Source organism: Diceros bicornis, chromosome 9 (assembly GCF_020826845.1).
Source record: "Diceros bicornis minor isolate mBicDic1 chromosome 9, mDicBic1.mat.cur, whole genome shotgun sequence".
NCBI classification, from domain to species: domain Eukaryota; kingdom Metazoa; phylum Chordata; class Mammalia; order Perissodactyla; family Rhinocerotidae; genus Diceros; species Diceros bicornis.
The window spans coordinates 74944663-74959709 of NC_080748.1; the positions used below are offsets into that span (position 1 = coordinate 74944663).

At 38.4% G+C, this 15047-nt stretch overlaps 1 protein-coding gene across 6 annotated transcripts in view; it reads right to left on the reverse strand.

Annotated features, from left to right (window-relative positions):
• DOCK9 (dedicator of cytokinesis 9) overlaps positions 1 to 15047 on the reverse strand; it is a 282353-nt gene that overhangs the window by 112122 nt on the left and 155184 nt on the right. For all 6 annotated transcript variants that reach the window (XM_058548414.1, XM_058548411.1, XM_058548416.1 and 3 more), the window contains exons 6-9: positions 14347 to 14442; positions 13251 to 13385; positions 8046 to 8220; positions 7006 to 7073 (exon numbers count right to left, since the gene is read on the reverse strand). In XM_058548414.1, coding sequence (XP_058404397.1) covers positions 7006 to 7073; positions 8046 to 8220; positions 13251 to 13385; positions 14347 to 14442 — 474 coding nt within the window. The remainder of the gene's footprint in view (positions 1 to 7005; positions 7074 to 8045; positions 8221 to 13250; positions 13386 to 14346; positions 14443 to 15047) is intronic.

The following is a 15047-nucleotide window of genomic DNA, read 5'->3' on the forward strand; positions in this document are numbered from 1 at the left end:
AAAGACCAGTAATTACTTCCCAGCACATGAGGAGGAGGTGACAGTCACAGTGGAGAGGGCATCTTGTCCTCTCTGCTGGTGGCTGAATGAGGCCTATTATTACATTTCTAATCATGGCTAATGAGGAATTGAGCATCATCTTAATTTTCTCAGCCATGAAGTTACTACTAGGTTCTTATCAATGACCCAAAACCTATCACGACTATATTTAACCAACGGTCTACATCTAGCAAAGCGAAATGACCACCAGAATACTAACTAGGAAACTGGATTCTAGTTGTCGTTAACTAGCTATGTGAACTTGGGCAAGACACTTAGCCTCCCTGGACTCCATTTTCTTTCTGAGTAAAAATGTTGAACAAGACTATGGCTCAAGTGTCTTGCCACAATAAAGTTTATTTGATGCTATCCATGGGAGCTTTAAGTCTTCTGGAGATTAACGGGCATTCCTACGAATCATCTGTTCACAGGGGAAAACATAGCTGAAGCAGGCTCTCTCCATATAGGAGATGGAGCCACTTTTTTACTCCATCTTGCCTATCACCTTCCCTAATTTTTCATATCAAAAGAGACAGAACACACGCATGTAGAATCTACTTAACTGAACCCAAAGAACTTGCTTTACTTTCTATACTGCCCATGACGTTTCCTAACAAAAACATCAGTACTAGGTGCTGCAAGCCACCGCCAACAGCAATGCATTCTGCTTCTGAATTTCTGCTTGAGTCCTTCAACAAAGGCAAACGCTGTGATCTCAGACACTGGAGAAGGGCAATGGGTTCTTAATGTAGATGCAATTCCTAGTGTCCTTCTGAAAGATGCTTGTTGTCTCAAGCTGACTGTGCTACATGAGAAATGAATAAAGCAAGAATGACTGCTATGAGCTCAATATAATTAGAGGACAAACAGGGATGCAGAAACATTAAAAGGAAAAGAAATCAACTACTAGCCAAAACAGACTCAAAGCATCCTGATGTTGCCATTAATATCCAAGGGATACATTTTTCACTAGAGAGATCATTTAATGGCAAAGAAAAGGGAACTTGAGATATAAAAATAACCTAAAAACTTATACTCTCTTACATACATTGACAGCTCTGCCATGAGACAGATAAAAAGCAAACTCAGCTTCTTAAGTTCCTCCATCCCTCCCAAAGCTTAGGACGCACTAAACAGAGGGGACACTTGATAAATAGTGGCTGAAGGAACTACCAAGTGAAACCTAGGTGGTAAGAAAATGTGGCTTGAGAAGGGCACAGCTTTGCCCCCAGAGCCAGGAAATAATAAGTGTCTTTGAGCATCATAATGATAAAAGCGAATATCTATGGATAATAGCCAACATCTCTATGCTACATATCATCCTAAGCGCTCATTTAAATTTTGTACAACTTTAGAAGGCAGACACTATTATTATCCTTGCTTAAAAGAGAAGACACTGAGGTTCAATAGTTTGCCCAAGGCCTCACATCATTAAATAGAAGCCTGTTTTCTAACTGAGGCTATCTGGCTTCAGGGCTCAACTCTTAACTATTAGACAAGAAAAAAATATAGATAAAGAATACGAACAAGCAAGTTGGAGAGGAAGAAACCTAAGTGGCAAATAAATATATGAAAACATGAAAAATATCACTACAAAGCAGCAAAACACAAATTAAAGCAGTGAAATACAATTTCTCACTCCTCTGGTGAGGATGCAGAGAAATGGGAATGTGAATCATTATAACCCTTTGGGAAAATAACCTGCCAATATTTAAAGCATTAAAAACACAATAAGTTTTGGGGCCGGCCCAGTAGCATCGCGGTTAAGTTCACGCATTGTGCTTTGGCGGCCCGGGGTTTGCCAGTTCGGATCCTGGGCACGGACCTACTCACCACTCATCAAGCCATGCTGAGGCAGCATCCCACACAGAAGAACTAGAAGGACCTACAACTAGGATATACATCTATGTGACGGCTTTGGGGAGAAAAAAAGGAAAAGAGGAAGATTGGCAACAGATGTTCGCTCAGGGTCTAATTTTCCTCAAAAAAAAAAAAACACAATAACTTCTGACTCAGAAATCCCACTTTGGAGAATTCTTCCTACTGAAATAGGAGCACAAGTATTTAAGCTGATAAATATGTCATGACATATATTGTGCACTGTTTGTAGAGGCTAAAAACTAAAAACCTAAATATTAATGAATAGGGAGATGGCTGAATAAAGTGTGCAATATTCATACTTGGAATATTATGCAGCTCTGAAAATGAGTAAACTAGATCCTCTATGGCCCCAGAGGGACATCTATGAAATATTTTGAAGTGATAGAACAAGTTGCAGAGTAATGTATATATCATGAGCATATTTTTTAAAAAATAAATAAAAACTCCACGTGTGTATATATTTCTATGAGCAATCAGTTTGGTAAAAGAGGAATTTCAACAGGTTAACATCAGTGGTCTCAGTAATATGGGAATGGAGGATGAAGGGAAAAGACTAACTTTTATTTATACAACTTTGGATATTTTTACTTATTATATAGCAAGCACATTTATATTTTAGTAAAGATAATAAAATAAATTCTTATAATATACACTTTCACAATCTAAGGGCCCACAAAATACAACTGTAAAAAAATATTATCCCAAAGACTATGCCGTCAAGTACTTTCCAAAGTGACAGAAACCAGCTCTGCTCTTAAAACAACCTGTGGTCAGTCCATATTGTGGAGGTAGGAAGAAGTGGATTGGCTTTTCCCCAAACTCTGTTGCTGCCATCGCACCCATAGCCCATCCACTACTTTGGGTTCAGTGTAGAAGAAAACGGGAGGACAACACAGGAAGAAAACGGACAGTGGCAGAGCTGTTCCCTGTAAAAACTGACATTTGCTCAGAAGTCAAAGAGAAAGATTTGTCTAAAACAAAAGCTATTCCACTCACTCCTGTAAACCCTAAGTTTAGTCACTAACGACACACCCTGACAATGTTTTCTTCCTTGTCTTAAGAAGCAGTTATGAACCAAACATTCAAGAGTTTCCAGAAGGACTGCTGTAGGCTTTATGCATACTCTGTGTCTTGAGTTTATCTCTGAGCAGGCAAAACAATTGAAAGCCAAAGACTATGGCCAATAGCATCTTATTTTGAGGATGAGTTATCAGAAAAATATTGTGTTGATTGTTGGGTCATATAAACAGAATGGTTTGGAATAGGAAGACTTAGCACAATCCTTTGAGGTCAGAATACATACTTTTTAATTTAAAGAGCTGTCATGATTTGTTTCCACTACTTCAAAGATATCTAACTCCCTGGGACCATCATCTCATTCTCTGTGTCACAAAACTATTATAAAGCATTATAGAATAAGGAGGCCCAAGAAATGGAATGCCAGCTGACCTCACAAACACAACCCTGGCCAATTCGTTAGTATCATAACACAGTGAAAGAGTTCTCTGGACTAGGATATAGGGAAGGAAGTGTGTACTACAGACTTGGTTTGAAAAATGAGAAAAGGTGTCTGTGACACCGGTTGGGTTCCCACACGTACTGCTGAGCTTGGCCCCCGGCTCCCACTCCACCTCATCACTGAGACTACACAGTTTCAGACATCACACTTTATCCTGCTTTCAACTGTGGAAGGTTTACCTAGGAAGATAAATTCCTTCACTAAAAAGAATTTATAAGGTCATAGGATGTGAGCAATTTTGGATTAACATGAAACAATGTTTCTCTTCCAGAACCACATGAGGAGACCAAATTAGGGTGAGCTGCTGTTCTTTGAGTACAAAAAAAGCTCAAAACCAGAAAAGCTGTGGAGGAAAATACAGGTGGGAGCATGAGGGCTTTCTTCATACCATATTTACACAACGAGGTGATACATATGTCCCAATGTCACCCAAGATAAATGTAACCAGAGAAAGAAATTATTAAATAAATAGTAATTAGGTTTACAACCTGATCATATTACCCCATGACTTTGTGGGGAAGAAACCAGTTAACTAACTTTAACTACAGTTTGTGTATTTAATAAAAATGTTTATAAGACCATGTACTCTGATACTATAAATGCTGTTAAACTGAAAACAAACATATGTTTGGTTCCATATTAGACAATAGGAGGAAAAGAACAAGTTTTAGGGTAGATACAGCACATCCCCAACAATAAAGATGTTCAGTACTAAATGTACAAACAACATAAGGGCCAAGAATACACAAAATATTCTGAAAACCTAAATCCATATCACCCCTACCATATGTAAAGTGCCCCTCCATTATATTCCAGAATGAAACATCGCTTATTTTTGTACTAAAACAACTTTCCTGTCGCTCATTTCCTGTTTGGTTATGTCTCAGGTCACAGTGGAAAACAAAAGCCGGGGAAACAGGATGAATGAAGCAGAAAGGGGAGTTGACCAGAGAGAAGCCGGCCATTAAATTACACCTTCAACCACCTTCTGCCTGCCCCCATTGTTCTAGCCCTTTCTCTGCAGTCTTACTTAACTGTGGCCTGATCTCCCTCTGGACCCTTTCTTATACCTTTTTTCCCTAGTACTGACCTCTCTACCTCTTCATCCCCTGACTAAACTCCCCTCCTTGCACAGCTCTGTGCCTCCAGCCTCCTCTCCCCCTCCCCCTCCCACTCTCTACTTCAATTTCAGCTTCTGCAACAATGGAATCTCTTCCTTCCAAAGATAGGATGACCAGTTATCAGTCAACTTCCCTGCTTTCTTAACAGGCACAAATGATCCCCACCTCAGATATACTGTAGGGGGTTATAAAGAGCCAAAACCACACTCATGCTTGGGGCCCTGGATTGTGAAGGGGCTGAGAGCCAGGCACAGTAGGTGCCTGGGCCCCTCACACTGCACAGGACTGAGTAAGCCAACAAGACACCTGCCCCCTACAAGTGTGATGGCAGTATGCTGAGTGAATGACAATATATCTTAATTTGCTTTATTCTTTTTCTTTTTCCCTTTGAAGATTTGAAAAATTATGTCTTTTTCTAAAATATTTTTATTTATGAATAAAAATGTTTTTAAAATACTTGAGAGCTTGGGGAAGAAAACAACAGTTAAGCCCCTTATAATGCTACATTTTTCAGGCTTTGGCCATGATCCACAGTAAGAATTAGGTTTACATCACAACCCAATACAGACACACACACATACACACACACTATATATATATATATATTTTTTTTTTTAAATAATACCTATCATTATTAAGGGCAATGTACTTTAATATTCTCTATTCAATTCTATTCCGTTTATTTTTTTAAAAAATCAAGGTCACGTAATGTTGAGCTCAAGAAGCCTGACACAAAGAGTACATACTGTATGATTCCATTTATAGGAAGGTCTAGAACAGTCATAACTAATCTACAATGAGGTAGAGGTAAAAATAATAGGGGTATCAGCTAGGAGGGGGGTACAAGGCAGTCTGCTGGAAATGTTCTATATATTGATCTGGGTGGTGGTTATGTGCTGAATAAATGTGAAATCCATCAAGCTCTACAATTAGTGCTAGGAATTTTACTCTATGTAAGTTCTACTTCAATAAAAAAAGAATAAAAAACTAAAACAAAACCAAAAGTAAGTAAAAATGGGGGTTAAAACCAATTAAATTGATTTTATCAACTAAAATAGCTTCAGCTAACTTGGTTGTTACCCACAGTTTGAAAATAGCTCTAAAAAAGTTACATACATATTTTTAAAATATATTATATATATATATACGTTTGTGTTTTTTTTAATCTCCCTAGTCTTAGGATCAAGGAATACAGAATTATGCTGGCCAGGCAGTGGTAGGCAGCGAGAGAAGAAAGGAGGGCACAACTCCTATTTGTCTTCACAGGAAAAAGTATAGATTTCTAATTAATCAACATTAGGCTCAAATAATATGAGTCTTCTCCTAGATATCCATTATGTTCACCCAGTAAGTGTAGAAAGTTACTTTCTAAATTCTCCATTGCACTGCATATATTATCTGCTTCTATAAACAAAACACGTTCAAACATTTTGCTTTGAGAAATTATGAACCCCCAAATATCCAGAAAGAAAAAAGCAAATCTCGATGCATAATATGATACACAGAAGTTCACAACACAAAAATGCAAACACACAAGCCAAAACTCTCCCCAGACTAGGAGGAAGTTACAATGGTGGCACTAAAATTAGCTTTAATAGGCAGGTGCTAAAAAGATACTGTGGTAACAGTCAAATCCTGAAGAAAAACAATACTCTAAAGTCCTAGCCAGGGAGGGAGATTTATATTTTAGAACAGCCATGTTGTCTTAAAGTAAAGGTCAATGCTGAATGCTAGTCTATTTATAATCGTATATAGATAAACCATGTTTTCTATTACAGGCTTTAAGATGTGGGTGTGTGAAGTCTCTATTTCACTGCATTCGCAAAAAGAACAGAAAGGCAATAACAGAGTAAGAATATAAAGGGCCAGGGAAGACAAAGATATTTCTCTCATTTAAAAAAGAATCATTCATAGAGGCACACAAGGAGACAAGTACAAGGATATTCATTGTCACATTGTTTGTAATAGAAAAAATTGGAAATAATAGAACAGCTAAAATAAAATGCTTACACAATGCAATAAAAGGGATGAACTAGATATATATACACCAACTTGGATGGATCTCAAAAACAAAGATGAATTAAAAAACAAAACCAAGTGCAGAACAATACATTAGCATTTATATAATATTTTTAAACATACAAAATAACACCATATATATCATTATGATGGATCTACTAGCAAAGGTACAAAAATTAAGTAGAAGGAATCTCAGAAAACTCATAATAGTGGTTGTCTCTGGTTGAGGTTGCAGGTCAGTAACGTATTTCACCTCATTTCATATTCAGGTCAGAAAATAGAGAGCAATAACTACAACATCATTATAATGATTTACTACAACATAATTGTTCATCATTTCAACAGGTTCCATCCTGGACAAATTCATGAAATGAGAAATATTTCAGTATCATTCCATGAAGAGCAGAAGATTTAAGATGATATTACCTTGGCAAGTTCAGGCAGATAGCTATCTAAACCGGAACCAGAACCTTCCAATTTGCTTTGTTCATCATCTAAAATAGCAAAACAGATACCTTAGTCACTCATAATTGAACGTATTTTATTTAAAACTGGAGGGGGAAGGTCGTTTCTCTTACGTGCCCCCCAGATGCAGTGGTTTTCAACTCTGGATGCCCATTAGAAACACTTTGGAGGTTTTAAAAGTTACTGATACTCAGGCCCAGTGGTGAGAGCTAACATTTAATGGCTGATATAGCATGGATGCTGTCTAATTAGAACTGATACTAGCTATGAACATCAGCCCACATGGCCACACTCATCAGACCCACTAAAAGTCAGGCCTGCCCAGTTGCCACCCCATGCCAACTAAATCAGAATATCTGGTGGGACAAAGGAAAGAGTATTTTTTAAAAAGTTTCCAGGTACTTCTAAGGCACAGCTAGAGTTCAGAATTACCTGTTTAAGGTCTTGAAATAAAACATGAATTGTCAAACATGAACACAGCGAGATTTTTCCCACCAATTTAATCTGAGGCTTCGGCCCATCCTAAATTTGTCTTGAAAATTCCAAAGGATATGATTAATGATAACAATAACAACTATAAATAATATTTTAAGTGCTGACTCTATGCCAGATCCTTGAAATACATTATCTTATTTAATCTTCCCATCGACCAGCAAGTTCCATCTTTATTCCCAATTTACAGGTGAGTAAACCGAGGCTCAGAAAATGTAAGTAGCTTGCCCAAGGTCTCACAGCTGAAAAATGGAATTGCTTCAACTCGGTCTTCTTCTCCGCCCCCAAAGCTGTGGTTCTTCCCATTACACGACTTCCTTAACAAAAATGTCAGGGTAGTAAATTTTAATGTGACAGAATCTTTGCTGACAGGCTATCTGTAAAGAGCTCACATCTGCCCCACCTCTCATGTACCTGTGCAACATACATATCTACTTCCTATACTCTCTGGCAAAATTAAAGACACCCACAGAGTATGCGTGTACCTGGAGAAAGCTAGGCCTACTGACCTTCATGAGAGTCTCCATTTCGCTTTTCTTGCATTGCAGCTTCAAAGTTGAGTTGGAGAATCTTGTTTAGAGTTGTGATCCATTCTTCCATTTCCACTTCACTGTCTGCTGCCAAAAGATAACTACTTTTGTCTTGCATCTTGAGCTCAAAAGCAAAACGCCTGACTTTGTTGTTCTGAAATAGAAAAAGAGTAAAGAGACACATTTTAAAAGAACTGGAACGCCTTTAAGAAAAACTTTCTTTATTATTTGCTGATGGGTGCTATCTCCTTGGCATTTTGGGCCACGCTATTTAAAAAATGCAAGCCCCTCCCCCATATAGCCCCATCATTATCCACCTTCCCTACTTTATTTTCTCCATAGCTTTATTTTCCCATCTGACACATTACATATTTTATGTATTTATCTTACTTGTTGTCTGTCCCCTCAAATGGAAGGGAAGCTCCTCAGGGCAGAGATTTCTTCTGTTCAGTGCTACATCCCCATTTCTAGAGCACTGTCTGGCACATAATAGGCTCTTGAAAAAATATTTGTTGAATGAATGAAATTTCATTGAAAATTTTCAATTCCTCTAGCTATTTTTTTAATGAAGTTGTGTGATATCACATTTTAAAAAGAAAACCATTATCTAGCAACATGTTTGACTTTCTTGTCTGGAACTTTCTCATCATTTATGAGTTCCAAAAGGTATGTGGACACCATGTCTACAGCCTTCCCTCATGTCTCAGGTTTTTATGCCTGTGATAGGGTATCTGCCTGACAGTACAAAAACAGTAGTCCATGTGCATTAAATGATGGAGGATGAACGTGCCCTAGACCAGGGTTTCTCAACCTCGGCACTACTGACATTTGGGGCTAATAACCGTTGTGGATGCTGTTCTGTGCTTTGTAGCATGTTTAGCAGCATCCCTGGCCTTACCCAATAGATGACAGTAGTACACCCCTAGCTGTAAAGATCAGAACATGTCTCCAGATACTACCAAACGTCCTCTGGTAAGCAAATTCACCCCCAGAACATTATATCACAAGCTGCCGCCAACCTATGTAGGGGAGAGCTCTGCTCTCCCCCCTTAAAATGCTAGCTGGTTAGCTGCAGTCCCTGAGAGGGCTCCTCAGGGTAGGTCTCAGGGTCAGGGCGACCCTCCCAAGGCAACTCTTTGTTCTTCGAAGGCCAGTTCTCAGAAACAGGAGGGAGAATGCCACTCCCAGGAAAGCCACACAAACTACTGTGCACAGACCGGCCGCTGTGGGCTCCGAAATTGCCACCTTCGACCTCACTTAAACTTCACTTCAAAGCAGGAATCAGAGGTGTCAAGAGGCTGGATATGAAATGAGTTTTCTCTCTCCCACACTCCTCAGATACTCACGATTGTGAAAATAAAAAGTTAAAAGTGGGGGAAACATTCAGCCTTGAATCTAAGTTAGTCCTCTTTCTAAGCCTGAGTTTCCTTATCTGCAACATAAGTGTAATCAACTTCAAGGTTCTAAAATACTTTTAGGCCTTAAGAGTCTAAACTGGATTTCTCTCAGGTCTATCTAAAAATTTTAGCTTAGGCATGTCTTTGAATCCACAGCATTAATCAACTAATTTTTTTTTTTACAATGTCCAAAAGTAATAAAAAAAAAAAAAAACCAAAAATTTTGGTGCTTAGCTTACAAACAGACTTGAAAAAAACAAATTATTTTAAATTTTTGAAGTCTTAGATATAATTCATTAAGTGTTAAACATCATCAGCCACATCTGCAAAAAAAATATGAAGGAAGAGACATCCATTAAAGTCAGAACCTTAGATTCTGAAACGCATTCCAGAGACAAAATGATAGCAGGGATGCTGTACTTATGAATCATCCTCACACTGTGCCGAAGACAGGCAACAAAACCCTTACAAAACAAAAGTAATTACTTCCCACTTTCAAAATGAGGTTGTCAAATGTATTTTGTTTTGCTTTAAACTTTTTTTTTAAGGTCAATGCCAGAAAATTCAACTAAAAAGTAACTTAAAAGGTCTCTCAACTTAAGAATACAAATGAAACTCCTACTTCGGAATCCCACACAAGAAGTTAACTCACTGTCATTGATAATTCTCTCTGGTACTTTTTACTTTACACTGTGAATAATACTTTGATATAATTTGGTTTCTATCGCGGCAGCTTACAGCTGAGGTTGGGTTACTAGCTGAGAGACATACATGTGTCTATTGGCTGTTGATGCAACAATAATTTTCAGTGAACGTTACATCATGCTATAGTCTTGATCTAGGACCCAAATACACCTTCATGTATTCCATCATTTTTTTTTTTTTTGGTCCTGCACAGTACCTTTTTTTTTTTTTTAATTAGTTACCAATAATTAAAACTCTCCAGATTTAACTAACTTTTGAATTTTTGGCTTTCTTGAAAAACCAGATGATCTGGCAATCCTGAGCTGGTAGTTCCACCCACAGCATCAGCTACAGCTGAGAAGCAGCTGACCACTTTAAATAGGACCACCTGTGCTCCAGTTTGTCACAGTCCCCAGTATTCCCTATCGCTTTACACTCAGGCCTCTTCGTTCACTTATTTTACCTGCTTGGTCCCTGCAGACATCTGAGTTTGAACCCCTAACTTCCAGTTCTGGTCATGATGAATTTAACAGGGTCTGGACTTACTCTTTCATCATAATTACAAGAAAATTGGACAAAATAGATGAAACTGTTTTTAGATATTTGACAAAAGGTGAGGCAGGCCTGTGATCCCTGATATAAATGAGGTGAGCCCTACCATCACCTCAGCTTTCTGCCTGGAGGCAATATCTGGATGGTGGCACAGGAAGAGGAACTCAGAGTCCTGCAGGCTCGCTGAGTTGAAGAGCAACTCCTGACCAGAGTTCAGGAAGACCACGGTGGCCTGAACATGCAGGACAGAGTTTCCAGAATGAAAACTCAGAGATAAAAAAAGATCCAAACTTAGCAAAAATTCAGTCACACATTCATTATATGTACATTTTTTACGTGTAAATTATGCCTTAACAAAAAAGTTTACCAAAAAAATCAAATCAAGACACAATAAACTAAATTCAGGTCACCAGAGATAAAAAGAAGATCAAGAAGAATAAGGAATAACATCAGACTCTAAAACACTAGCATCTAAAAGATAACAAAATGTCTTCAAATTCTACAGTAAATTTCACCTTGGATTTCTACATCCAGCCAAACTATCAACCAAGTATAAATGCCAAAAGAAAGATATTTGCAGATATGCTCTCAAAAAATTAACATCTTACACCTGGTTTCTCAGGAAGCTCCTAGAGAACGTGCTTCTCCAAAATAAGAAATTAAAATGAGAAAGAAGACACAGGATCCTGGAAATAGAATCTGACACAGGAAGGAAGGAAAAGGGAATTTCCAACATGGTGGCTATGCAGAGGCTGAGAAAGCAATTAGTCCAGATTAGAGCAGGAAGCAGGGTTGAGGGGCTAAAATCCCATCTACTTATCAAATAATGTCCACAATTGATGAATAAAGAGCAGCAATCACTCCTAATCTAGCAATATGGAGGCAAATCCTAGAAAAAATAGTGAAAAGAATTGAAAATGATCATTTCAGGGGAGTGGGTGAGGTGGGGGTGACACAGGCAGGAATGTGCCTGTAGTGCTGTCTTTCCACAGTCTGACTCTTTAACGAGATGAATGTATTACTTGGAAGAAAAAGCAATTTAATTTTAAGTAAACATGTGACTACGTGGGGGTCAAACCAGAGAGCTGTGTGTCTAACCTTAATCACATTGGCCGCACAGAACAACCTATCTTATAGCACTGAGCTTCGGGACGATGTCATCAGCCAACACTGAATCATTTTAAGGGAGAATTCTCTGATAACGGTGACTCTATCTATTGTGAGGAGTTGCCGGGGAGATTTTCATTAATCACACAGTGCCCTCTGTATGAGGGCCCCCAAGAGAAATGCCTGAATGATCTTCATTCTGAAATTACTTGGGCAGCTTCTGACTAATTGGATTGTCTGCATCCATGTGCACTGTGTAACTGAACGAGTTTCCAAGCTAGAAAGCGTGGAGCTGTTTCTCACCCACCCAAAGCAGGTGTTAGGACTTTAAAACATATGCTTTTTTCTTAGCTTAATTCCACTTCATCTCCTCCCTACCCTGACTCCTTGTTCACTTTTCTGCTTTAAAATCCACTTCAAATTTACGCTATCCTGTGTTTTATGTATCCTTGTAAGTTGCTGCTTTAGATCTTCTTGGAAAATGGCAAGGGAGTAGGTGAATGGGTGGGTGGATAGATGGACAGACAGACAGACGGGGAAACTAGCAACTTGTTTTCAAAGACAATTCTGTAAAGTATGGAAAGACACACACCTAACTGGTAACAGCAGCTCTTTGGGAAAGGGAGTGATGGGGGTCAACATGGACTTCCACATTATCTGTATTGTCTGATTTTTTATAATATGTATACATGCATGTATTATGTATAATTAAAAATAATTTTAAAGAATAACTCTACAACTGCAGTAGCACTATGATAACAAAAATACCTAATATTGGCTGAAAGCTTACTATGTACCAATACTAGTCTAAGCTCTTCACATGTATTAATTACTCCTCTCAGTAAACATATTCAGTACTATCATTATTCCTATTTATCAAATGAGGAAACTGAGGCACAGAGAGGTTAAAAAATATCTCCAAGTTACACAGCTGGTAAGCAGTAAAGCAGGGATTTCAACTCAGTCTGGATCTTAAACTCAATCTCTTGACCAATATACTACTCTGCCACTGGTACTATGATGGTGGTGGTAAAAGTCATCACTGAGATGCTAAGAATTGTTCTACATATTTCCAAGTTAACTCATCCAACACTCTCATTTATCCTATTAACGAAACATTATCATTATCTGAATTTTGCAAACGAAGAAACTTCAGGTAATAGCTGGTCCAAGGTCACATAGCTAAAAAGTGGCTAAATCAGGTTTTAAAAACAAGAACTCATGTGCCAGAGCACTCATGCCTACTATGACATAATTCTGCCTCTATGTTATACCTGCCATCTTCTAAAATGATGAAATATAAGGCTTTACTCATTTTAAAGTCAGCTATTATATTTCTACCACAGATAATGCCATTTTTGAAGTATTTGCTTAAATTGGCTAATTCACAGATGGTACTTTTACAAATAAGAAAACTTGATGATAAAATTCTTTTCATATTTACCTGAACCACACCCATACAGGAATCCAGAAATATCGATCCTTTTGGTTCTTTCGAGATCTTTTCATCTTTATAAAAATTCAAATTGTAGGATCCATCACCAAGTTGAATCAGGTGGAAAAACCGTCTTTTAAAGGACTGAGAGAAAAATACACAGCTGTTGTTTCAAAATGAAAAGTCACAATCTCTAACTCATAACTAAGCACATATTTAAAAACCATTTCAGTTCTCTCCAGAACAAATCTAATTCCAGCCAATGCCCCAGGTAACTGGGTGAGTTAAGACTCTCCATCACATCTAATAATTTCACTGCATTTCAATTCTGAGGAGGTGGTTCACTTAATATCCATGGGTCATTTTTCTTACCCACAGAATTTGAGATTTTACGTAACCACCCAAAAGCAGTGCAGTGAGTTCCAGTTTGGGATGCAGCACAGAGGATGGAAACTTTCTCAAATCCCCAGTTTCTTGCTCACACAGAGTAGGAACTATTCTCTGCCTTGTGACACTGAATGATTTTCCAGCTTCAAGATTACAACAGTCAGCATTTCCCCTGATTTGATTTTTATCTTCTTGTCCATCCTACCTCCCTTCCATTGTTTCTTTTCTCTGTATTAACTCTGGTCTTTCTCTAGTCATACTTCCCTTGTGAGTGGCTTTTTACACTAGTTTTACCTTTTTCTTTGCAACCCTCTCCCAGTGTAACCATTTTCTTTTTAGTCCTCAATTTTTGCTTTACTTGACTTTGTTGCAGTAGACCTCCACAAAACTTCTTAGGTTTAGCTCCTCAGTGATGTTCTGTCAGGTACCAAGTATCATTTTTGTAGTTAATATAGAGAAGAAAGACTGTGTCAGCAATTGTGTCTTCACACCAGCCCAGTGATGATCTCTCAACGTTGGTGGTCAGAGGGTGACGAGGGGATATGGGTGGAAGGGTTTGTGCTAATGGGAGGTGACGACCACGGAGGCATCTTACTACCCAGACAATGTCACTTTTGTCAGGAACAACAGCACACCCATTCATCTTCAGCATTATTTCTAAGACCTATAGCAAAAAGGGTTTAATCAGAGGGGAAAGCAGGGTGATGGGCCTCCTTACCCTCATGGTCACACTTATTGCACTGTTCATGTTGCCTTTGTATAGCCAGCCATGCTTGGTGATGCCACCCTTCTGAGAGCCAAGGGAGGCAGCATCCTATGAGAGAAGGAAAACACCACAATCAATCTCCCAATATTATCTATGTTACCTGCTGTGAGTCTTGTCAATGGGAAAACCATTCAATTGGTGCCAGGTTGTCCCGTGCCCCTTTACTGGAGTAACCATCTGACACTAACACCTACAAGTTACTTTAGAGTCCACTTAGTAGTAAAAGAGAGGGACAAGCCTAAATTTCTGAAAACCCTACTCCATTAAAAGACAAAGCTAGTTCCAGTCCAAATTTTTATTTTTAAGTGTTTAATGAGCCACAGAAAGTACATACCATACTTGACCACTCAAGTAGTAAGGTCTCGTCTGGTTTCATGAAAAATGTTTTCAAATTACACTCCCCTATAGTTGAAGGACAAAAGCAAATTCCTGGAACACTTCCCAGAGGCTTAGTTCAGGGAAAGGTGAATAAAAAAAGGAAAGAAATGTGAGGCAATAGAGAAAGGAGAGATAAAGTGATGGGGCAACAGGAGAGAAGGCAAGAGAGGCAAGAACACAACAGGCATGAAGCACAGAAGGAAAGTTAGACATGTGAAGGGAAACAGCTAGAAAAGTAAAGAAACGTCCTTCTTCAAGTTCTGACCCCAAGCTCT